This window comes from Balaenoptera musculus, chromosome 11, assembly GCF_009873245.2.
Source record: "Balaenoptera musculus isolate JJ_BM4_2016_0621 chromosome 11, mBalMus1.pri.v3, whole genome shotgun sequence".
Classification (NCBI taxonomy): domain Eukaryota; kingdom Metazoa; phylum Chordata; class Mammalia; order Artiodactyla; family Balaenopteridae; genus Balaenoptera; species Balaenoptera musculus.
Window position 1 is genome coordinate 66,202,988 of NC_045795.1, and position 23,880 is coordinate 66,226,867.

The 23,880-nt window shown below is 56.5% G+C and overlaps 1 protein-coding gene across 2 annotated transcripts in view; it reads right to left on the minus strand.

Moving 5' to 3' along the window:
• The window catches only part of CACNA2D2 (calcium voltage-gated channel auxiliary subunit alpha2delta 2), a 138,991-nt gene that overhangs the window by 70,982 nt on the left and 44,129 nt on the right, over window positions 1-23,880 (minus strand). For both annotated transcript variants that reach the window (XM_036870796.1, XM_036870795.1), the window contains exon 3: window positions 278-394. In XM_036870796.1, coding sequence (XP_036726691.1) covers window positions 278-394 — 117 coding nt within the window. The remainder of the gene's footprint in view (window positions 1-277; window positions 395-23,880) is intronic.

Genomic DNA, 23,880 nt, shown 5'->3' on the forward strand with positions numbered 1-23,880 from the left:
AGCCCACCTTCCCAACAGAAGGGAGAGGTGGGGCCTGCCATCATACCCACACAGGGCCCCCGAGGCCCCAGGTCACCACTCACGCAGCCTACTCCAGATGAAACTATCCCGCTCCTACCACAGCTGCCCACGGTCCCCGTGGTACCTTCTGCCAGTGATGGCCCAGCCTGAATTCAGAGGGCCAGGAGGGCTGTGTGCTCATGGTGGGTGGGGACGTTGCCCTCACAGTGCAGGCCACTCTGCCTGGTCTTCTCTCAACCTAAACAACCGCACCTACCTTCAGGGCCTGCACCTTCCTGTCCAGCAGGCTCTCGATGTCCCCCGCCACCTTCTCCACCAACTTCTGAGGCTCATTCTCCTGCACCTCAAACAGATTCCTGTTGTCTTTGTAGATCTGGAAAGAAGCAGAAGCCTGGGGTGAGGCCAGGGTGGTCCCACATCCCCATGTCATGGTGCCCGTATACCCTCTCTGCATAGCTCACCACAGAACAGTCCTCACCCCCACCTCAACCCTGGCTTTGGCCACTGAGAGAGAACAGGGAGGTCTGGGGTTAGGCCCAGTGCTCTGATAGACTTGGAAGAAGTGCAAGGCCATGAGCTCCACAACTTGCATTGGTTGTGTGTGTTTGGTGGGACAAGGTTGTCGCCACCTTCTCTGGGACTCAGGTTTCCTCCTCCAGGGGCCGTAAGCAGCACCTCCCTGACCAGCTCAGGGTGGCTAAGAGCAGCAGAGTGGGGAGGGTGGGCTGGATGGGAGGCAGGGTGTCGAGGGGAGATGGAGCCAATAGACACACATTGTATACCACATACCAACAAGAAGATGCTCTCACACCCACGTGTGTACATAAACCCACACACTCACACATGCATCACACACACAGCCACCTCTCCACACAGGCTCAGGAATCCGTACCCCCTTTCGCTGGTGCTCCCTCAGGGCATTTGCAGAAACTACTGCGGGAGCTCTGGGTGCCCCTAGGGGCTCCTCTGTCATTCTGGGCACAGAATATGGGGGCAGGGACCAGGGAGAAAGAGGCATATGGGGGGAATGAATCTGCCCTCTCCCTTTTCCTTGGGGGGGGTGGGGTCTGCCTGTGCGCACATGCACTTGGGGGTGTAAATCTGACAGTCTGCATCTGCATGTGTGAATGTGTGTGTTATGGCTCGACGCACATGCATCTGTGTGCACGAGCCTGAGTGTTGGGGTGGGTGGGGTTAGGGCCACTAGATAAAGCCTGGGGGCTGTATGGGAATTGTAGAAGCAGGTTTCTGTGGGCGTCTTTGTTCATGGCTGGGGTCTTGGGTGTGTGCACGTGCATGTGTGTGTGCATATGTGTGTTTGCATTGCACACCCCTGCATGTGCCTCTGAGCCTGAATGAGTCCATGTGTCCATCCAGGTTACCCCAGGAAGTCCGTGCTGCAAGCTGGCTCCTTCACCAGAGGTCACAGGCTGGTCGGCACAACTGAGCTGCTGCCACCAGACTTTGCCATCAGGCTGTGCAGAAGTGGAGGGATGTGGAGAGACACAAAGAGGAGGTGATGAGGAGGAGATAAGGAGGTGGGAGAGGCCGCTGATGAGAGACAGACAGGCAGGGGAGATAAGGTCAGTAGAGTGACAGCCAGATGAGGGGAGATAAAGGCCTCTGGCATCTGACAGGGGGAGGAGGTGGGGGACCGGGTGCTTCCAGAGCCCTTGCTCTGCTGCCCACCCAGCGCCTGGCAGTCCAAGGGTTAAAGCACCACTCAAAGCTGGCTCAGGCAATCTCCTCCTCCCACCGCCCCCCATCCTTCCCGGCTTCTCTTTTCTTTTTGTCCTTCTCTTGGAACAAAATAATTTGTGGTGAAGTCGCTCCTTCCCACAGAGAAGCAGCGATTACAGGGCGAGTTGCAGGCCTGGCTACACGGCCAGGGAGGATGGAGGCCCCAAGTGGGCACCAGGCCAGGCTGTTCCCTGGGCCCCCCAGGGCCTGCCTCCGGACAGAGGCCCCCGGATGGAAGACAACGATGGAGGCTGAGGCCAAGGAGGGGTCAGACCCTGGGGATCACTGAGAAATGCAGGGAGCCTGGTGCCTGGTACCCACTGTTGGGGAAACCGAGGCTCAGAAATAGGAAAGGATAGGTCAAGGCCACACGACTGTGAGTGGAAAAACCAGTCACCCATCTTCCCTGACACCTTCTTCGCAGGTTTCAAGACATTAAAAATACACCCTTTCCCAATCTTGGACCATTGCCCCTGGGTGTGTTGAGGCCTCGTGTCAGCCACACTGGCTGAAACCTCGGCTGAGCACACCGCGGCCCACTGGCGTCAGCAGGGGGCGCAGCCACCTGGCTTCTCAGGGCAGGGGATAAAGTTCCCATAACTGACTCCCCTGTCAAGGTCATTCCCAGGTGCCCCAATCAGGGCTGTCCATAGTGGCGGCAGCCCTAGTATTGGAGGCTGGACCATGCAGCCTCCTGACAACTCTCCTTAGGGAACCTGGGGGCCCTCCCCTCTGCGTCCAGGATGCCCGTTGCAACCTGGCATGGTGACTGAACCAGGGCTCAGGGGCCGCAGAGGGAGTGGGTTTCCAGGTGGCAGGGTCACACCCGAGGACCCTGACAGTTGATGCAAGGGCTTGGAAGCAGGGACCCTGCTAAGAAATACCCCATCTCTGAACCTCAGCGTCCGATCTATTAAATGAGAGAATGGCAGTCCTCCCCTCACAGGCGGACCAAGGACCAAAAGATTCATGCCATGAGGAGCCTATACTTTTGTCACTGCTGCTATCGTTTAGGATCACCAGAATTCTGCAGAAGGAATCACAGTCTCCTCCCTGCCTCCACTCTCTCCTGGCTAGATCTGCACACTTAGGATCCAAAGTCATCGGCTCCCATTCCTGGGCAGGCAGCCTTGGTCTCCCTGGGTCTGCCCCCCTCCAGCCCCACCCAGGGCCTCCTTGGACAGCACCCCCTCCATCAGCTATCCTGTCTTTGTCCCCAGCACCTTGGCCTCGGCCCTGGTGGTGATAACAGGGGAGCCTAGACACAGGGACACCATGGATAGTGTACAGCCATGGCCAGCTCCCTTCCATCTCTCCCCAGGCACCAGGCCTGTGTGCAGTGGACCGTCAGCCAATTCATATGCCCAATTCCATGTTCAGAAGCAGAGCTCTGGAGCCAGCGTGACCTAGGTCTGACTCCACCACTTCTGCCTGCAGGTGTGCTGTCCCTTGGAGCCTGGGGCTGCATCTGCCATGCTTTCTTCCTGGGTCTACCCAAAGACCCACCATGACATCCTTCTGCTGGGCCCTGGTGCCAGCATTCGAGGCCTCTCCAGCTCACTGACCTGGCACTTGCATGCAGGCCTCTGCGTCCCTAGCCCATGCTGATTCCCACTGCTGCACTTTTGCTTACGCTGTGCCTACTTCCCCTCCGCCTTTCCCCACTTATCTAAATCCTCCCTAGAGTGAGGGTAGGGAAATGGGCTAGAAGGAGTTTCTGGTGAGATGAGGGCAGAATTCCAGAACTGCAGAGGCTGGTTGAGCTACTAGCCAAGCCTGTCCCCCAATCCCAAATGAGCCCTTGAGATGCAACAGCCCTCAATCCTTCCATGCCAGGTACCTCACCCCTCTCAACATTCCCCCGGACCTGCTCCAGTTGTCCCTGTCCCCTAGGGTGGGGCCCTGAGCTGAACCCCGTGTCCCAGAGATCCAAATGACACAGCCCAGCAGATGGTCCCACCCTGGGGGATAGGTCATCTCTCCACTGATGTGGTCCGGGGAGGTGCTTTCCACCTGCAGGTCCAGGAGGAAGCCCAGGAGAGCCCAGGGCAGCTCCAGGGCATAGCCAGAGCTGGCTTCCCTCAACCCCAGCCTCTAGCCTTGGTCCCTGGGGTCAGGTCGGAAGCAACAGGAAGACCAGGGTGCACCGGGGGCAGGGCCTCAACAACCACAGCAGGACTGCATGCCCACTGGTGTCCTCGGCCCAGAGAGGCAATTGGAAAAACCCAACGGCCCCCACAGCAGCGCAGCCTGCGTGGCCCCCGGCTCTCACAGGCAGCCGGACCAAAGAGAGAGACGGGGGCCAGCAGGTCTACAGGTTGTGACAGCTCCATGCCAGCCATGAGAGAGGAGATGGGGAATGGTAGTGGCACAGGGCAGCAGACTAGGGGACAGGCTGGCTGGAGCCAGGTGGACACGTGGGGGAGGGCAGGAGACACAGCGGCAGAGGGGCTGAGGAACAGGGAGAGCGGCGGCAGCTGAGGCCCTGAGGGATAATTCAGGAGGCTGTTTGCAGCTCCTCTTCCCAGGAGTTCCTGGCTCCCCCATCCTGTACCGTATACCTATGGCCAGTGCTCGCCCGGGCATCCTCCTCCCCTTGAAGGCACCCCCTACCAGTTATCAAGACCTGTCCTTCCATGTCTCTCATCTCCCACCCACCCACTTCCTGCAACGCCCCCCTCCCCCGACCCCCCGCATTGTTGGCCCCGACCCCAACCCTCTCTCAGCTCTAGTAATTCTTTTGTTAGGCAGCATGTCTGGCCAACCTGCCTTTTGGCCTCGGAATTTCCAGGGCCTGTGGGGGCCAAGGCCTCATCAGGGGCCCCAGGCCCTCTGCCTAGCCTCCTGCTTCCATAGGTGTCCCTACATAAGGGGGAGGTGAGCATGGAGGACACTTGGAGGAACAGTTACCTTGGACAGGAAGCTTGGATGCTTGCAGGGGCAGATGGAGCCAGCCTCATCCTCACCAGCTCCAAACAGTCTTGACTGGGAGGGGAATAAGGTCTGAGGCACCTGAACATAGAGACAGCCACCACAGGAGACAAAAGGCCCCAGAACCAGTGACCTGGACAGGCCCCCATCAGACTGTTGAGGCATTTTGCTAAGTCCCAGAAGGTCAGCAGCAGTGGGGCCTGGACCTAAGCCAGCACCTAACCTGCCCAGGGAGAGGAGGAAGGTGGGAGAAATGGATACGGAAAGGAGGGCAAGGACGGCAAGGGAGAGGAGGGGAAAGGAGGGAAGAGGGACTGTGGAGGCTGCAGATACAGCCCTGTTTGCCAAGTGATGGCTCTAGCCACCCAAGGGCAGGTGCTTCACAAACTTGACCTTGCTGATGTACAACCCCTGAGGAAGGACCATTCTGATCACGCCCGTTTAGCAGATGGGACACTGAAGGCCAGAGAGGATATGTTACACGGCAGAGCTCAGATAAGAACAGTCTGTCTTATCCAAAGTGTTTGCTTTAGGTCACACTCTGTGCAGTTCTGTTCCCTGCATTTATCCCCAAACTTGAAGGTGAGGCACAGGGTATTAGCTGGGAATTTGGGGGGCCTGAAAGGGGCCTGGGCGACCCAGAGTGATGCTGAAAGCCTGAGGCCCGTGGAAGGCAGGAGGGCCATTCTGGAGGGGAAGAGGGGGAGGACCAGCAGAACCAGCCTGATCAACTAACCAACCACCCAACCCTGGGAGTAAAAACAGGCATGCGTGTGAGGCTTCTCTCTGCAGCGAAGGTGAACGGGCCCTAATCTCTGGAAAATTAAATCAGAAAGAAAATGGAACGAGAAAGATTTGATGCAGGCTGGGCCCTGCTGCTGCCTGTCTCCTCAAAGGCCCAAACTCAGCTGGGGGTTCATCTGGGTGCCTCAGCATCCTGCCCCCTTCCCCTGCCCAGGGTGCTGAGCAGGGCACAGGAAGGGTGGGGGGAGCCGAACCCCATGATATGACCTTCCTGGGGGATTTTCTCTTCTCCAACTCCCTTTAGCCATGTCTCAGTGTCTGGTCCCTGGTATTGAAAGGAGCAGCTGGTAGGAGTTTTAACTGCCCAGCCCTCATGTCAACAGGTCCCTAGAGATGGTGGGCTGGCCTCCCTAGGCCGGCCTGCATGGGCAAGCACTGGAGTGGCCACAGGCTCTGGGGTTGGAGACAAGGGCCAGCTGCTATAAGGGTTACACTTGTGCCAGTGATCAGGGGAGCCTTAGGTTGGAGGATAGGGGGCTCATGGTGGCCCAGAGATCCTGAGCTGGGCCAAGAGGGTGGTGGAGGGATGGAGGGACTGGTAGTGACAAGCTCAGGAGCCCCAGTCAGTCAGGGCAATGCTGGCCCCTGCCCTCCCGCCAGGCTGCTGCCCGTGTCTCCTGCCTTCGTGGGGAAAATCAAGGGTATTGACATAGCTGCTAATAATCACCCTTGAAGACCATAGGGTGGATGGAGTAGCCAGGTACCTGCAGACCCTCCCACTGAGAGCACTCAGGTCAGATCCAGGACAGGCTGCACATCCTGGACGCTCCCCACACCCAACCAACCTGAGCCCCACAGCCCAGTTCCCTTGGGGCCGCTCACAGCAGGTACACGAAAACCCTGACCCAGCTGCTCTAGGGACACACCAGGCCCTGGACTGTGTGTGTGGCAGAAAGTTCCCTGGGGCAGGGGTTGTGGCCCTTCTCTGGCCCACCTGGTGTGAGGCTTACAGTAGGACAAGGGCAAGGGGCCCCCAGAGCCCTCAGAGCACACAGTCGGCGTACAGGCAGTGGGTTATGGGCCACCCGGCTGCACGCTTCATCAGCTGCTGACAATCACCAGCTGCCACGTTAGGGTCCCACATGGCCATGCCACCCTGCCACCATCCTGTGGTGGGTTGGCTCCACAGTTAGTTAGCTGTATGTGGTGTCACGTCACAAGCAGGGTTTGTATATTGTGATGCTGGTTGTCACATTATTAATAACTAACCTTCATATTGAATAGGGATTTCCTAGAATGAACACTCTGTTTAGAGAGGGTCACAGATGCCTACCCAGGCCATTACAGTGTGGCCCATGATGGGCTATGATGGAGGACACAAAGGCAGTGTTGACCTGGCTTTCAGGAGCAGATGAGGATGTGGCCCTCCTTGGTTGGTGGCCCATAAATGGCCCCATCTCCTCCCCACCCCCACCCCATGTCCTGATATCCCCACTGGGGCACTCATGTTCATGCCACAGGATCTTGTTGGGGTCTCTTGAGGCTGGGGCAGCAGAGATGGACCAGACCTTGTCCCTGCCCTCCTGGGACTCACCACAGGAGGGGACAGATGTCCATTCGGACTGCTAATGGCAGAGGGGTGGCAGAGGGGTGGCAGTGGGGAGGGGTGTTCAGGAGACATGTGGGAGTGAGACTGGCCTTCCTGGGGAGGGCGGGGGCTGGGGGTGTGAAGGAAAAGACTGAGATGGCTTTTCAGGGGAGAGGCCATCTAAGCAGAGTTTGAAAGGCTGGGCAGGAGTTTGCCAGACATGGGGGTGACTGGGGGATAAGGGACTCTAGGCAGGAGTAAATGGCAGGTGCCCTTGAGCTGGGAGGAGGGAATGGACTGCTCAGTGGCAGGAGCACAGGGGCTTGTGGGAGGCAGAAGGGAAGCTGTGCGGACAGGTTCTGACAGGAAGGGAGGTAGATACCCAGGTGGCGGGGGGTGGAGTGGGGGGGGTCCTCAGGGACGGAGGGGGTGTAGCCTAGATCACAAGGTGAGAAGGTCGTGGTGGCTCCATGGCCACTTGGCCCCTAAGAGGAAGCTGCTAGGAGTTTTCACCAGCAGATTCCCTTTGAAAAACTCACAGGGGCACAAAGCCCCCACCGCCACCCCCAGCAACGCCTCCCTGTTTTTAAAGTTAAAGTTTAGTTGACTGTCATCCATTACCGCAATTAGTACATTATGTCTAATTATGCAATTAGTGTAAAAAGTGCACTTGCTGCTGAGAATGGGAAATTACGCTGCCTCGTTACACTGTAAAATCCATGTCATAAAAAGGCTCAATCTCTTGTTTTTCAAAAGACACACAACTCAGTACAAAACAATAAACCAAATCCTCCCAGTTGAGCTAGGGCCAGTCTGCGCCAACCTCTCTGCACTTGCCCCCATGCAGACCCCCCACCTCTGCAAGGCCCTGTCCCATGCTGGCCCTGGGGCAAGGCAATGACCCACCACAAGGGAGCGCTGATGCGTGGCCCACTCCTAGGCGTGGTCAGTGTTTGCTCCTCTGAAACAGATTTCTAAACTGAATTTCTAAACTGACTTTAAAACCGTGGCAATTCTGATTATCCACCTGTTATTCCAGACCTGATTGGAACGTGGCCTCTAGTATTAAGGCTTGTATATATTAGGTGAGAGTGTCCTGGCCTCTACCCAGCTCCGAGAGTGAGAGGCAAGGTTCCTGAGGGCAGTACTCTGAGGTTCCTGATGGTGCCTGTGGGGAGAGAGGCATATTCCAGCTCAGAGGAAACTGGAGGAACTTTCTCACACTCGAGGCTCTCAAACTCTAAGAGCATAGTCTGGATAGATAGTGAGCTCCCCATCACAGGAAATATGCAAGCCCACCTGTCAGAGATGCTGAGAAGGGATTCACCCACGGTCACCCTGCACAGTAGCTGGACTCTAGGCTGCCATCATTAAATAACAGGATTCCCATGGCTGTGTGCCTACATGAAGCTTGCAGTCTGTGACTCTATCTTCCCCAGGTTCTGGCTCCCTTGGTGGTCAAGGGGCTATCTGGGGACAGGTGGGAGGGGAGAAAGGAATCTGACAGGGGTGTCTCCCTCCCACAGGGGTGACAATGCCAGATGGCCAAGTCCATGGGAGCTGGGGACAGGGCACACTCTTGTGACTTCAAAAGCAAATGCTTCACGGTCAGGTCTCCATCACCCACCACCCAGCTCCAAGGTCAGAAGTTAAAGCTCGAGCATGGGCTGCTCAGTGCCTACCTAAGAAGCCCCCTCTCTGAGCCCCTTCCTTCAAGTTCCCAACACTCCTTGAATCCAAGGTGCTTGACCCAGGCCTGGTGGTGGGGTGGTGCAGTGTCACGAAGACTCCTTCCCAGCCAAAAGTCTGCCCTGACCTCATGGGGGAAGGTGCATGCAGCTCCTGCAGCTGCCACTGCCAAGCTCAGGCAAGGCGTTCCCAGAGCAGAGAAACTGAGATGTGGAGCCCTCAGCATCCCGGGGCCCATGGGGCACGAGAAACCCTGCAACAGCTCCCACCTGCAATGTGCGCACCATCAGTTCTGGGTGTACTGAGGTGTCGGTGCTGTGTACACCCCAGTGGGAAGCACTTTCTGAGAAGGCAGCCAGATTTTGGGGAGGGACAGGGGCCTGGACCCCACTATAGGGATACCAGTTGCCTACACTCAAGGTGTGGGTCCCTGGACAGTCCCGGCCTTCCCGCCTTTGTCTACTCAGGTAATCCTGGAGAGCGGGGGAACTGTGTCATGGCCCAGCCAGGTGGACCTACCATGGAGACTCTCAGGGCCCCCTGTCCTCTTGATCTGGTCCAGGATAGCATCAGGATCGGGGAGGGGGTGAGCCCAAAGTGAATCAAACTACGGGCGGGATCTGGGGGCCCCTGCTTGCTCCCCCTCCCTGATCTGGGAGCCGCCGGCTGTTGAGGCAGCTGGGAGGGAAGCTGTGCCCAGCATGCCAGCTGGCACGGGGGAGTGTGAGTAAACATACCCGCACTTTCCCAACTCGCAGAAGTCGCCGGGTGTCGCCGGCTGGTGTGGGCGCCCATGTTTACGCGAAACAGATTGTTTGTGCCTGCGTCTGGACCCCCTCACCGCCCACCCTGGCTCGGCTCCCTCCTGCTGCCTCCCCACTCAGTGGCCCTGCCTTCCTTCCCCCAGGACTCCTCAGCCTCTCAACGGCAGAAGGACGAGGATGGTGATGACAGGCACCCCCAGGCCCAGGTGGTCAGACAGGGCTCAGCGCATAACCCACTGAGTCATCCTCATAACGATCCTAAAAGGCAGGTATAATTACTGCCCTCACTTTGCAGCTGAAGAAAGCAAGGCTCTGGCAGGTGGAGAAAATGGCTGGAGACTGTAGGCAGTGAGTGGAGGAGCCCGTGATACTGGGCTCCTCAGACCCCTGTCATCAGTTCCAGGCTCCAGGGTCCCTCAGTCCCACCACCCCCCAGACAAGCCCAGTCTGCCCTTTACCTGGGTCACTACCTTGAGCAGCCCTGGCCCAGCGTGGTCTCAGACACAGACCCTGTCCTCTCCCTGACACGACAGCCCCAGGAGAGAGTCCAGGGCCTGGGCACTGGCCTGTCATCTGGCCTCTTCAACCCCTTCACCTCTGAGTCTCTGTCTTCGGCTCTGTAAGGCCCGGTCTCTCCACTCTCAGGAGCAAGAGTACTGGCAGGGTGGGGTGAGGGCTCTGGGAGTCAGGGTGGACAGAGGTTCCAGCAGACCCCTGGTGGGCCAAGGAGGGCTCCTACTCATTTCACAGAGCCAGTTGTTATCAAGATCTCATCTAAGATGACTGTCCTTCAGCCCAGAGCTGGCAGAAATTTACCCCCATAAACACCCTCATGATATGGATTTGAGGCTGGGCCTGAGACACAGTTCCGAAGGCCAGAGAGCAAAGGACAAAGTCGGCTTCTCTGCCCGCATCACCTCCATTCCACCCCTCCTAGCACTGATAGCCCAGGGTGGGCAACCCTCTTCAGGGGCTGGGGCAGGGCTCTCAGGGACTCCACAGTGGCCAGAAACCAACCTTTCCTCAAGAGTCCCTAGGGAGGTTTCCTGGGTGGTGGGGCCTCATCAGATTTTTCTTCATCCATCTCCCTCCCTTAGCTGCGACAAGGACACCAGGAGGGCACCCTTCTTATCTCACAGATGAGGAAACTGAAATACCAGGAAGGTCAAAATCTGTCCAAAGGGGAGACCTTTCCACCCCCGAGTCCCCTGCACTCACAGCTGAGAACTGGCTAAAAAGCCGTGGGTCTGAATCCCTGCCCTGCTCTTTACCAGCCATGTGGCATGGCCCGAGCTTTCACCCTCAGCGCCCACACAGCCCTGAGCTGCCTCAGCCAGGCTTTGTGGGGTGCTCCTTAAAGATGAAAGGTCAAATGCAAGGTGCTGCTGGCTTCTCATGGGGCCTCCTTCCAGGGCTGCTCCCGAGGCCTTGAGAGCTTGCCCTGCCCCACACTGTCCTGCAGGGCCTGACTTTCCAGGCCTCGTAGGCTGGAAGTCTGCCCTTTGCTGCTGAGATTTGCTGCTGAAGATGTCGCCAAATAATGACAGCGCCAATCACAACGAGAGGCCCTCGGGTTGGCTGCTCTTGTGAAAACACTGGATCTTGGCATGTCAGGTACGCAGGATAAAGGCAGAGATGGAGGTAAGCTTGGGAGTGGCTGCAGCCTCCCATGGTATCAAGGGCCCCTTTTGGGGCAGGGTCATCCCAGGGCCCTACCCCCTACCCATGTGCTCACTATAGTTCCAGGTACATGTGCCTGACCTCACACAGCAGCTCACGCATCAACCTCACCACATTCATACCCAGTGCCCAGGAAGTCGCCTGCAGATCCTGTCCATGCTTCACACTTAGGGTCCAGAAAAAGCACCACAGCCCAGACGGACCTATCCACTGTCACTGGATGCCCAGCAGCCCCAGGCCTGGGTGAGTCTCTGTGGGTTTCCATCTGCACCTCAGAAGGTGGTCTGCAGCCATCTGAAATGTTTTAAGCAGTGAGATTTTTCTGGCCCCAGATGGTTGGGGCTACTTGAAGGTCGTGGCCCTAAATCTTCCTGTTGGACGTTGCACTGGAGAAGCTCCTAACAGCATGGAGGGCTCAGGGGCTTGCTGGGGGAAGGGTATGGCCTGACTGACAGTGGCCTCTGGATCAGCATCCCCAGGAGGGCTGGGCTCCCTCCTCTGGTCACAGTGCCCGAGTGTCAGGTGCTGACAGGCAGTGGGGACCAGAACCTCGCTGGTGGTGAGTGTCCAAGCGAGTGTACGAGGGAGCACACTCGCGCCTGGGCTATCTTGCTCACGTCCTCTGTCGGCATCTCCCAGGTCCATCTTAGTCCTTTTGCTAGTTTTTCTTTTATATTTCTCCTACTTCCCATTTATAGGCTTTTCTTGAATTTTGTGTATCCTTGTAAGTGCCCTTAAATCTTCTGCAGAATAAGTTGGAGGCATAAATAAACAAACAAACAGGATGAAGACACTGAGGCCCTGCACATGCTGAAGATACACTGGGGACACATTAGGGACATGCATGCACTGAGGACACACACATGCTGGGGACACACACCCAGAGGGAACCCACTCTCTCCCGTCATTCACAGGCTCTCCTGAGCCTTCATAGGAGAGTTGGAAAACTCCAGGGCGGTGACCACACAGGGTTTCCTAGAGCTGGGAGGCTAGTGATCCCCACACCCACTCCCAGCTGGGCTCCTGGGCAGCCGTGGTCCCTCTCTGCACCTCAGTGTCCCCTCACCTCACTGTGGGGAGAGAGGGACAATCCTTGGCATCCCCAGCTCCAGGTTCGCTCTCCATGAATGCAAGAAGCTCAGCAGCCAACATTTATCTTCACCGTGACAGTGCTCAGTGTTTGCCATGCAAATGAACTGTGCAAACAGGACCCAGTGCTTGGCCACGCCAGTGAACACTGCGAGGGCCCTCGGTCCGAACAGCCATGAACTTCAAAGTCAGTGTGCTGTGCTCAGGGGAGGCAGAAACACTGTGCCTGGGCTCACACTCCAGGTGGGCCACCTCCTCACTGCCCAGCTTTGGGGGTTGCTTTGGGGTGATGACTGCCACAGGAATAGCTGTCAACACCAATGGGGCCCAAGTGAGCTTCCATGCTAGGCGTACACAGTATCAAACCCTTATAGGCCCTAGTCATCGTCCCCATTTCACAGACGAGGCAACTGAGGCAGACAGTAATTGGTGGAGCTGGGATTCGGTGACACAGACTAACCACATACTTGAACACAGACCTTGTTCCAGACCTCTGTGCCCACCTCTTAGAAGCTTGTCTCCATTCCATGGGATCCTGTGACCTTCCTCAGCCCCAATGCTGCCCCAGGCCCCCTCCTCTGGGAAGCGGCTCTGGCTGCCCCCTTAGTAATGTCTGTGGGGCTGCGTGCCCCCAGGGCTATGAAAGTCAGTGGGGGTCAGCTGAGTCTGGTGTTTGCAAACCTCATCCTGCCTTGAATGTCCCTGAAGAGCTCATCTCTCAAAGACATCGGCCCAAGCCGATGGGTATCCTGTACCCATCAGGATACAGATGGGTAAACTGAGGCCCAAAAGGGAGGGGTAAGCAGCAGGGCAGGGCCAGGCAGTCCCAGGCTCCAGCCACTGGCACCTCCTCTGTGCTCAGGAGGTCAGGGAAGACTTTCCAGAAGGGGGCTGTGAATGGATGGGCCGAGAGAGTGCCTACCTGGCAGGGGAACAACAGCAAAGGTGATCGTCCAGGCACAAGGGCCTGTGAAGAAAGCTGCCGAGGGTGGGGAGGTCCAGTGGCAGGGCAGAGGCAGCTCCGACCCCAACCCGTCACCAGGGTCTTGGGGGACGGTCTGCTGGCGTGAACTCTCTGAGAACCCGTGGAGTCATCTGGTGGGCTGGGGGCAGAAGGCCTGGGTCCCTGCACATGGAATGATCTTGTCCCCTCTGCCCCCCACTTTCCCCAGGCCTAGGCACCTCAGGTCTTAGCAGCAAAGATGCTCTGGGCTCCCGCGTCCTCTGCTCAGCAACCTCCAGCAGGAGGGAGTGAGGCATGAGCTTCCAGCTCTGTCGAGGGCTCCCTGAGCAAGAAGGCAGTGAGGGCAACGATGCCAGGAGGACAAGAGCAGAACAAATTGCCCCAATTATGTAAGGTGGCCCTACTTCCTCCTTAGCAGGGAGAGAACAGGAAAATTATGTTCCTCCTACCCCACTCCTACCTATGCCACTGCACCTGCTGGGAGATCCCTCACAGGGGGCCTACTGAGAGGTCCCCACAAGTAGGATCTCTGAGCCCAGGTCATCTGAGGTACTGGGGAAGGATCTTGGGGACGGACTCCAGTTGGCCCTCTTCCTGTGGCCTGCAGGGTAGGATCAGGGTAAGAGGCCTGGGTCGGCCCTGTTCAATCATTGTTCCTTGAAAGTGTTTGAGCATACCCCAGCCCCTCTGGTTTCCTTGCCTGTACACTAGGGTAGGCAGCCTCCCCGCTTGCTTGCCCAGAACTCCACGCCCCAGGCCTCTCCCCTGCCCCAGACACCATGGAGCCCTGGGGAACTCTGAGCCTCTCTAGAATGCAGCTATGGTCCCTGCCCTACCACACCCCCAGGGGAACATGGCCCAGGTCTGCTCTTTCCGGTGCCTCGTAGGGGTCCAAGCAGGAAGGCCCCTCCTTCAGACCCAGAACCAGGCTAAGATGCCAGACCAGCCAGTTCCTCATGGCTACAGGACTACCCCTGCCATATACACAATCTAGCCTCCAACCTGACCCCAGGGCCTGGACCCCTCTGAGTCGCTGTCTCTTCCCCGCATCCTAGGGCCTCTGGGGAGCACTGGAGATGCCTCAGGCCAAGGCCCCAAGGTGGTGTCCTGCCTCTCGGCCCCTGCCTGGCACAGGCATTCCCAGCATAGGCCCCTTTGCCAGCTGGGCCTGGGTATACTCTGCCCTGGAGGGCTGGCCTGCAAAACTGGCTGGGAACCCCCTCCTATATGGGCCCATGCTTTGCTGGGCTGCCAACACGCTGTGAAGACTTGGCTATCAGGCTCTTTGAGTTAACAGAGCTAGCAGGTTAGAGCTGCTAAAGTGCACATTTATCTCCTGCCATAAATCCAGGTGATGCCAGTGTATGTGCCTGAGTGTGTGTCCATATGTGTATGTTGGGAGGCATCACGTGTAGTTTACAGCGGGGTGTGTGTACATAAGTGTTCACCAGCCTGCACATGGGAAGGATGATAGTGTTGCTGTGTGTGTGCAATGCATGCGCAAACACGTGTCCTGGTGTGTGTCCAGGCACACGTGCGTGTGGGGGGAAAGCTCGCTATGAATGAGGTGGGATGCATCCTTCCCTGAGTGCAGCCCCGAGTCCCCTGTATCCCTCTGCTCAAGTGCAGCACACAGTAGGCCTCAGGAACATCTGTGTGCATGTGACAGGCCCGGGATGTCCTTGAGCAGACCCAGTACCCTGCCCATCTTACCATCGTCTCAGAGGGACTGGAGCCCGGCACTGGTCACACATTCAGACTCAGGCCAGCCACACTGGGCTGGTGCCTCCTGCCAGCCACTGACCCCACAGACACAGAGACCCCTCTTGACGACGATGCCAGGCTGCATTAGAGAGAGCTCCAGGGCACACATTCCCTCCTGTGCGTGTGGGGAGTGACGACGGAACCAGCAGGCAAGGTGGTCCTTCCTGCCCACCCCCGCCCACAGACAAGAGGATGCAGAAACACCACGAAAACAGTTGATCTCCTTACTGATAGTGGGTGAGAAAAAATTATCTTTCTCTGAACACTAAAAATAAAGTCCAGTTTTCCTGAAAGCAGGGCCCTTCTCAGCTCATGGCTTAGAGAAGCTTTGTCACTAACTCCAAACGTAGATTTGTTGGAGAAGCCAAGAGCCACTAAACCCTTGGCTGCCTCACCCACGGGCTCAGCCTTGGGGCAAAATGGTGCCCCCAAACCCACGCCACAATACAAACCGGAACTGGGCTGTGCAGTGAGTCCAGATGATGCTGTCCGAGGCAGGCAGAAGGAGGGCAACAGGAACCGGGTCCGTATGCTACTTGTGCCCAGCTAATGGGCTGACAAATTAGCACGTCTCCCCTCTAAAAGGTGATGAATGAGCAGCTGCCCAGGAGAGCTGGGGCACGGGCCACCTCCCCACAGTACTCCTCAGGCTCAGCTCTGACTTGGCATCTATGGGGTGCCCAGCCCAGTGCCGAGACTCCCCAGGGGTGGGGGCAGGTGGGGGCTGGGGGTGACTGTGGGTATGGGCAGGGGGAGGGCAGAAAGGGCATAAAAGGGCAGCCCTAGCCTTGGAAGACATCCCCAAACAAACCCAGACAGGGAGCCTGAATTCCCTAATCACCCAGGCTGCTGTCACGCTGTCCGAAGGGTGCCACTGAGGAGGGAGGTCGAAGCATCGCCCTCCTGACTCCTCCTTAAGACCATCACCACCACACACACAATGGCCTGAACGCCTTAAAGAAAGAAGTGGCCGGGCTCAGGGGAGGCCTGCGGCATGGGAGCCTGTGCCCTAAGGACTGACCAGGACGGGGAGGGACCTAACGCTGGGTCCCGGGGGCCACCCACGGAGGGGGCTGTTTCTCCCACACAGCTACAGGACTGTAGCCGCCTAAGCTCGCAAGGGCCATGGAGGAGACCCGTAGGCAGAGGTGAGGAGCCAAGTCGAGGAGAGGTCCAGGGGCCTGACTCAAAGCAAAGGGCGGCCTCCAGTTAGTGAGTGAGCCCCCCTCACAGAGGGGGTCAGCAGAAGTTGGCCCCCAGGTCTCAGGAAGTCCTGTTTGGTGAGCGGTTGGACCAAATGGTCTTAAGTGTCCTTTCTGACCTGAAAGCACGATATCCTCAATTTGCCCCCAAATCATTATATAGTCCCCGTCCTCCATGTACTCAGGACATTTCAAATGGGGCAGGATTTCTGCATACTGACAGAGGATCGGCCTGGCTCCCGTCGAGAGCTGTCTGGCCAGGCGAGGCAGGCCCTGACCCAGGTCCTCTGGGGACTCCCTGTTCAAATAGCCCCAAGCCCCCTGCTTGCACTGCCACCCCTATATCCCCCCAGCCTGCCCCCACCCCGTGTAAATAGAACCTGCCCGCTTTCTCCCAGGGGCTGCTAATTCCTTGCCAGAACTGCTCGGACGTGAAATTGGAATGAGACAATGTGTGTTTAAGGAAATGAATCTCGCATCTTAAGAGGCTCGGGGAGCCCGCCCTGCACCCCCATCACCCCGCCCACCCACCCAGAGCCAGGGAAGGAGCACTTGGCATGAGGGAAGAGAAAAGCGGAGGTGACATTCAGTGCCAAATTAGCAGCCGCCACAGCCAAATATTGTACTTGCCTCCAATCTTCTTTTATTTTTCAAAAGAAAAGGCTTTTACAAAGTGAAAGAGGCTGTTGGAACACTAAGGCTGATGATCGTTTTAAAAGGCATGCCCGCCACGCGCATGCCCATCCCAGACATTCCCTTCCTCTCTGCTTGCCATCTCCTCCCTGCCCTCAGCCACAACTCCGAGGCGCCTGCCCCCACAGTCAGGCCCCAACACACCAGCCACACAGCTGACATCATGGGTGTTCTTGGCTAACGTGACCCAGGGTCTCTGACCCTGGGCCAGCCCTGGACATGGGAACGGCCTCTGAGCCATCTCCCAACCTGCATGGTGCCCCTGCAAGTGAGGAGTCATTTGTGGTGGGTCCAGAGCCACCTGGCCTACAGAGGCCTCAATAGAAGTGACCAGCTCACGGCCTCTGCAAGGTCTTATCGTCCATTGCCTGATGGCCCTTAGTACCCCCGCCAGCCATGAACAGCCACACTGCCTGTGCTAGTCCCCATCATCGCTTTTATCCCCCTCTACTAGATGCCTAATGGCACCTACTCTCTGGTCACTTTGTTGAACAAATAATACCCGTCATCCTGGAGTCCAGCCCCAGAACCCAGGCTGCCTCCACGTGCCACTAATTTATTGACTCACTGAATAGGCTGAGCAGACAACCTCTGCTTGTCCCTTCAAAGGAAACACTATTTTCACCCCTGAGCCCCTGACCAAGTGCCGGGTTGATCTCACTCACTGCCAGGAGCCAGTCAAACTTAATGAGGTTTTATCAACAGTGAAGACTTAGCCCACATTTCCCATTTCTCCAAACCTGGGCGGCCCCAGGCCTTGGTTTCTTTGTCAAGGGAGAAGGTGGGGAGCCTGGTGGCTCCAGGGGTTGGAGGTCCCTGAGCCCTGAGCCCCCACTTGGATGGTGACTGGCCCTGGCCCTGCCACACGTGTGCAGTCTTGGTGCTCTCACCGATCTGAGCCACCCTCAGATCCCATCCCTGAAGTCCCAGAAGGTGGGGGCCTGGCAACGCCCCATTTACAGGAGGGGCACTGGGCTCAGAGAGCTCTTGGGACTTGCCCAAGGTCTCAGCTGGTAAGAGGCACAACCAGAACCAGGATCCGAGGTGTGAGGCACCACAACGTGGATGCTGTGGTGTGCCGCCCAGACTCTCCCTTCGGGACGAGGCCCTCACTCCCCCAGCAGCCAAGATGCTGCCTGCTGACGGCTCTCAGCTGAGTCCCTGCCCAGGCTATGGCCTGAGCAGAAGGGAGTTGCCTCAACCGCGCTCTGCTTGACACACAGGTCAAGTGGAGGAGTACAAAGGTCCGCCTCAATCAGAGACGACTCTGAGGGGTGAGGCCACTCCAGTGCTCAATGTGGAATTGGCTGAGGCCTCTGTTATGGCTTCTGTTAAATCACAGCCAAACTTCTCCTGCTGCCCAATCCTGCTTCCTTTGTCCCTCACAGGTGTGGTCCCTGAGAGTACTCCACCAACCAACACCTGCACACAAACCTCCATCTCAGAGTCTGATTCCAGGGACCCGACCTTGCTACAGCTGGTGCTGGGAGTGGTCCCAGGAAGCCGATTCTTAAGTGGGAGCTGTCCTAATGGCACTGAGGGCCTCACCACAGTGGTCGGTGGAGCGCTGACAATCCTGGCTTGTGATAAAGGTACAACTGATCAAACGTTCACACATCGTGAACTGAAATGGGATACCTGTGGATGGGTGCAATATTTCAGGTTTTGAGAATTTCAGGGAAGTGTAATTATAAGGACTATGGCATAGGATGGCTGTTGCTGAGGGCTATCAGTGCTTTGGAAAGAGACAATGAAAGGCTGAGTGTGATTAATCACGAATTTAAGGTGAAGTGTGAAAGTTAGAAGCCCCCTTGGCAGGATATAAAAAGAGTCTCATCTCTTGCAGCCAGAGGCAGCAAAAGCTGAGGGTCAGGCACAGGACTTAATTAGAAGAGTGACAAAGATCCAGAGGGAGTTACAGTCTCAATCTCAGCAGGTTGGCTACCCAAGGTCAGGACCCTGCTTGGGAAGGAATGAGTCCCTGAGTTGTGAGGTGGGGGCATCTGGGTCACTGCACTCGAGAACCCTGAAACCTGCCCTAAACTCTCTGAGCCTACAGAAGTGGCTGCTCCTCCTTGTTAACGGCTAGGACCCCCCTTGCTTAAAGATGATGAAGAGGCCTCCATGTTACAAAACAACACCCCCCCCTCCTTCCCACTCACCAGACCAAAAACTAGGATCAAGGCACAACATAACCAACCCACCAACCCCAGGAAGCGCTGGGCCTGCTAAGGAAGAAAAAAGGACCATGTCCTGAAGGTACTGTAGTATCTAGCCAACAGCAGGACTGGATCCTGAGGTTGCTGGATCAAGGACAGCAGAAGATAAGGTTGGATATGGGAGAGGTAATTGACATGAGAGCACTTTCTCATGATACAGGATCTAACACCCCAGAAAGGACCCGAAGAGATGTTGGAAACCTGAAAAAAGCAATGGCCCACACTAAGAGAAGTTGAAATGCCAGAACTCCCATAGCAAAGTTGAGAAAGGGATCAAAGGTTTAGACAAGTGGACATACCAGAGTAGTTCTACCACAAAAGGCCAGAAAACCTCTCATGACCATGTTCCGTGGAAGGGCCCAGAGGATACTGTTTACCAAAGTGAGAAGCATTGTGTTGGTGAGAAGGGCACAAGCATCAGAGAGAAAAATATGCTACTGGCCTGTCACTTTACGTTCCTCAGGCCAAGAGAGCAGCAGTCGTGGAACAATAATTGATTCTCATTATCAAGAGATGCTGGGACAGGGAAAAATATGTTGGACACCCAGGTGACTCACTGGGGCATTTCTTGGTACTCCCCTGTCTAGTTTTAATGAAGGATGAACAAGGGCATAAGCCACGGCCCGAGAAGGGCAAGATGGGCAGGGGCTCAGACCCACCAGGGATGAGGGCCTGGGTCAGGGTGAAGGGAATCTAGGATGGGTGGTAAAGGAAGGAGAGGATGCATACCAATTGTAGCCTCTGTGTTGGAGACCATAACTCATCCTACAATTCTTCCTCTTGCAAGTTTCCCAGGAAAAGGGAACAACCGGAATTCTAGAGCAAGTGAGCTCCCACATGGACAAAATTTACTATATGAAGCTCGGGGTCCACGTGACTCAAGAGGTAGGCTGTTGTGGGTACTGCTGAAGGTCCCCCTTCAGGATCAGCGCTTATTCTCCAATTGCCAGATGCTGACGGCCCACAGCTGAGCCTATCTGGGACTCTCCCCCGACTAAAGGGAGACACCCCATGCATGGTTATGCCCCCTCCCCAGGAGCAGCCTGCTCCAGTGACCAGGTAGTGCAGGGTACAAAAGCCAGGACCCCTGGCCTCAATCTAGGACAGCTCTAAGGAGCCATCCCAGCTCCAGAGCTCTCCACAGGGCTCGCTGAGACCTCCACTCAGCTGCATTGTGGTCAGCTTCTTTCCCTGCCCAGGCCTGCTCCACACATCCCCTTAAAGTGTTTCTCAGAGCAGCTCCTCTCCCCGAAATAAACCTTCTGTGTGCAGACCCTAGCGTCTCAGAGCCTGTTTCCCACGAACATGACCTAAGACATGCTGTCTGCCTCCACCATTGCCAAACCCTGGGCCAGGCTACAGAGGCTCAAGAAAGCCCTGCCATGGTGGCTACTGGACCTCTAGTCCCCCACCCCGGCCTGCCTTCACATCCCCCAACCTCTGCATTCAGGCCCCACCCCCTTCAGGAAGGTACGACTATTAGGCCCTTTTAAAGGTGAAGAAACCAAAGTTTTAGAGGGGAACTAGCTCGTCCAAGGACCTAGAGGTGGGAAGGGGCTGATCAGAGTTTGAACCCCAATCTATCCCAATCTCCTTGACCACCATCCTGGTGACTTCTGTATTTTCTGGCAGAGTGAGAGGGGCAGCAAACAGGCTCTGGGAGCTTGGAGGATACAGCTCACCTTGGCCTGGAGAGATGGAAACAGACTTCACGGAGGAGGTCTTGAGAGGTTCGGGCAGGCAGATGTGCGAGGAAGGGCTTTGCAGGAAGAGGGAACAGTGAGGGCAAAGGCTGGGAGGCAGGCCTAATGGCGGGTAAGGAGCCCTGGTTTGGGAGGATAGGTCAGGGAAGGGAGATGTGATCTGTGTGAAGGTCGTGGTGGACACAGACCAGGCTCGGGTCCCGCATCTGTTTCGCCCTGCCCCCGCCTCGCTGTGTCCCATCTCCCCCCACCCAGGTTCTGGTGCCTGCTCTGAATGGCCAATGAGGCCATCTGATTGGCTCATCAAGGGCAAATAATAGCTTTTGCTGAATTCAGCTGCAGCCAATCAGAGGCAATCAAGCACACAAGAGGCCTGATGGGCCACACGGGCGGGCGCCCCAACAGGCACCAGAGCTGGCCCCTCAGTCAGGTTCCGGAAGCTCCCCTCCTTGTGTGGGAGCACTCGAGTGGGGATCAGGGAACCAGGAGGCCTCAGTAAGAGAAGGGGAAGGGACCCAGCTGGGCTCCATGGCATTTACTTGGCACCTGCTGTGTACCCAGAGCTCTGGAGAAGCTGTGCACTGATGGGGGAGACCCAGGCAGAAACTACACTCACACCAGCACACGCTCTGCAGAGCATCCAGCTCACGGGCCCCAGGAGAGGGCCTCCTAGGAGAAGCTTTTCTGAACCCCAAAACAGCCTCCCAGCATTTGTCCCTCAGCTGCCCCCACTCCCAGCCCCCGCCCTCCCAGGTGTCTCTGTGCCGAGTTCTTGCCTCTTCCCTGAGGAGAGCCGAACCTCCAATCAGACCCTGGGAAAGCAATTTTTCAATCTCCAACTGCAAACACTAATACCGCCGAAGCTAATTTTACAGATTTCCACTCCGAGGCCTCGCCTTTGTCCCAGAATCCCTTAGCCCAGGAGATTAGTAGTTTAGAGACTGGAAAAAATAAGGTATTTTAAAATTCAGCATAAAACTCTCTCTTAGACTCAGTGAGCTAAAAAAGAAAAAATTTTTTTTGATTGGAAAAGAGCCTGTTAGTGAGGGAGGAGCCAGGTCCAGTCCCTGCCCTCCCGGGTGGCTGAAGGAGAGGTGCTATTCCAGCCCCCAGATGCCGACAGCTGCTGCAACAGGCTCAAACCTGCAGCCTAGGGAGGGGCAGAGAAGGGGGAAGAGTCAGGTGCCCGTCCTCCGTGCTGGGAAGCCATGGGCCCTCTTCTCAAGCCTCTGGGATGTGTGTACCCCTTGAAGCCACCTAGGATTTCTCTGATCCCAATCTCAAAGGCTGCTGAGCTGTAGTGAAAAGCGTCGGCCCCTCGGATAGAACAGGCCACAGGCGCACTGTCTACTTTGCCAGTGAGGTTGATTCCATTCCAAAGCAGACTCCCTCTGGGCCCGGTTTTCCCATGGAAGCAAATGACCAAAGTCTCTGGCCATGTGGCCCACCTAGCTCCATGAAGCCCAGCACTGCACCCTCTCTGCACATGCACACCCCAGGCCACACTCGCTTGGACACTCGCCCTGGTACAGGTAGGCATGGGATGCGTTTGGTGGACCTCATTCCACAAGCACCTCTCTATGGCATCTCTCACAGATGGACAGCGTAATCACTCCGGCTCTCCGGGGGCCACAAGCTCAGAAACATCCTAATGAAAAATAAATGTATTTACAGGGAGACATCAAAACTGCCAGGACGAGTCAAAGTAATATGCCTGCGACCAGCACGCGGACTTTTATTTCTTCCCCCTCCACGCTTCAGAGCTGCTCTTGCAGCGTACAGAGATAAATATTTTAAATAGCGACACTTTGGCGATGCACGGTTATGCAAGACAAGGAATAATTAGAAAATAAATTACTTTTTTTAAACACAGCGTTACAAACATCGGGCGCATCAGATTACTGGTCTCCACAGTCTGGGGCCGTGCAGCTCTGGAGGCCAGCACAGCAAGGACCTTGGGGAGCAACAGCGCACCAACCTGTCCCCACAACCCCCAGACAGTGATGTCCCCTCCCGCCTGCTTGGGGAGGCTCCCAGAATGGAGTTGAAGACCACACTTGGCAGCTTCCAGAAAATCTCGGCGATGGAAAGGCTTCCTCCGGCGTCTCACCAGCAGTGGCGCAGACTAAAAATAGTTTAATCTCCTTGAAAGCAAAAGGAGCAATCAGCAAAACAGACACTCGGTCCCACATGCTCCCCCCCACCAATCCTCACCACACTCTGCCCCCATCTGTCCATGCCTGTCACCAGTGCCAAGCATCCTCAGCTTCTGACTGACCCCTGGGCAGCATCCTACGACCCTGCCCAGGAAGGCGGGTCTCACCCATCATCCAGGTGGCCTTATGTCTGTAGCCCCGACCGAATTACACACGTGGTATGTGTCCTTTAAACCTCACGATGCCACAGGAGGGAGGCAGGACAAGGAATGTTATCCCTGCTTTACAGATGAGGAAACTGAGGCACAGTGATGTGGAATCATTTGCCAAAGGCTAGAAATGATGAAGAAGGACTAGCCTGGGCTGTGTGCTGATGGAGGCGGCTCAGCTTCTGCAGAAAGGAGGCTGGTGGCTTTTAATTAGCACTTAACCTGAATCTCCGTGGTTGGTTCCCAAGAAACAAAAGCTGCCCAGGGCAAGAAGGGGCAAAGGTGGTAGGGTGGGGAATGGGAGAGGCTCACACATTCAGGGGATGGGACCAGCTCCTGGAAAGGCTGAGTGAGTCTGTTAAACAGATGTGTTTTGCCCGCTGCAGCCAGGGTGACATTGTTATTTCACCATTTTCACCCATTGGCCTGGGATGGGGTGAATACCTGTGTTCTGGCCTCAGCTCTGCCACCACCCTGCTGTGTGTTTGAGGGCCTGTCCCTGCCCTCTCTGGGCCTCTATTTCCCCCAGCGATTGGCTAAGATGATCTGAGGGACTGAGGACCTGCCAGGAACCCTGATGCGCTCCCAGGCTTGCCCCCTATATTCTGCCCCTCCTCACTCAGTCCCTTGTCCACCTGCTGTGCCTACCTGCCCCAAACCAGAAACATGGACAGTGTCCTGTCCCCCTACCTGGTTTTACATGAGAAAACTAAAAAACAGGCAG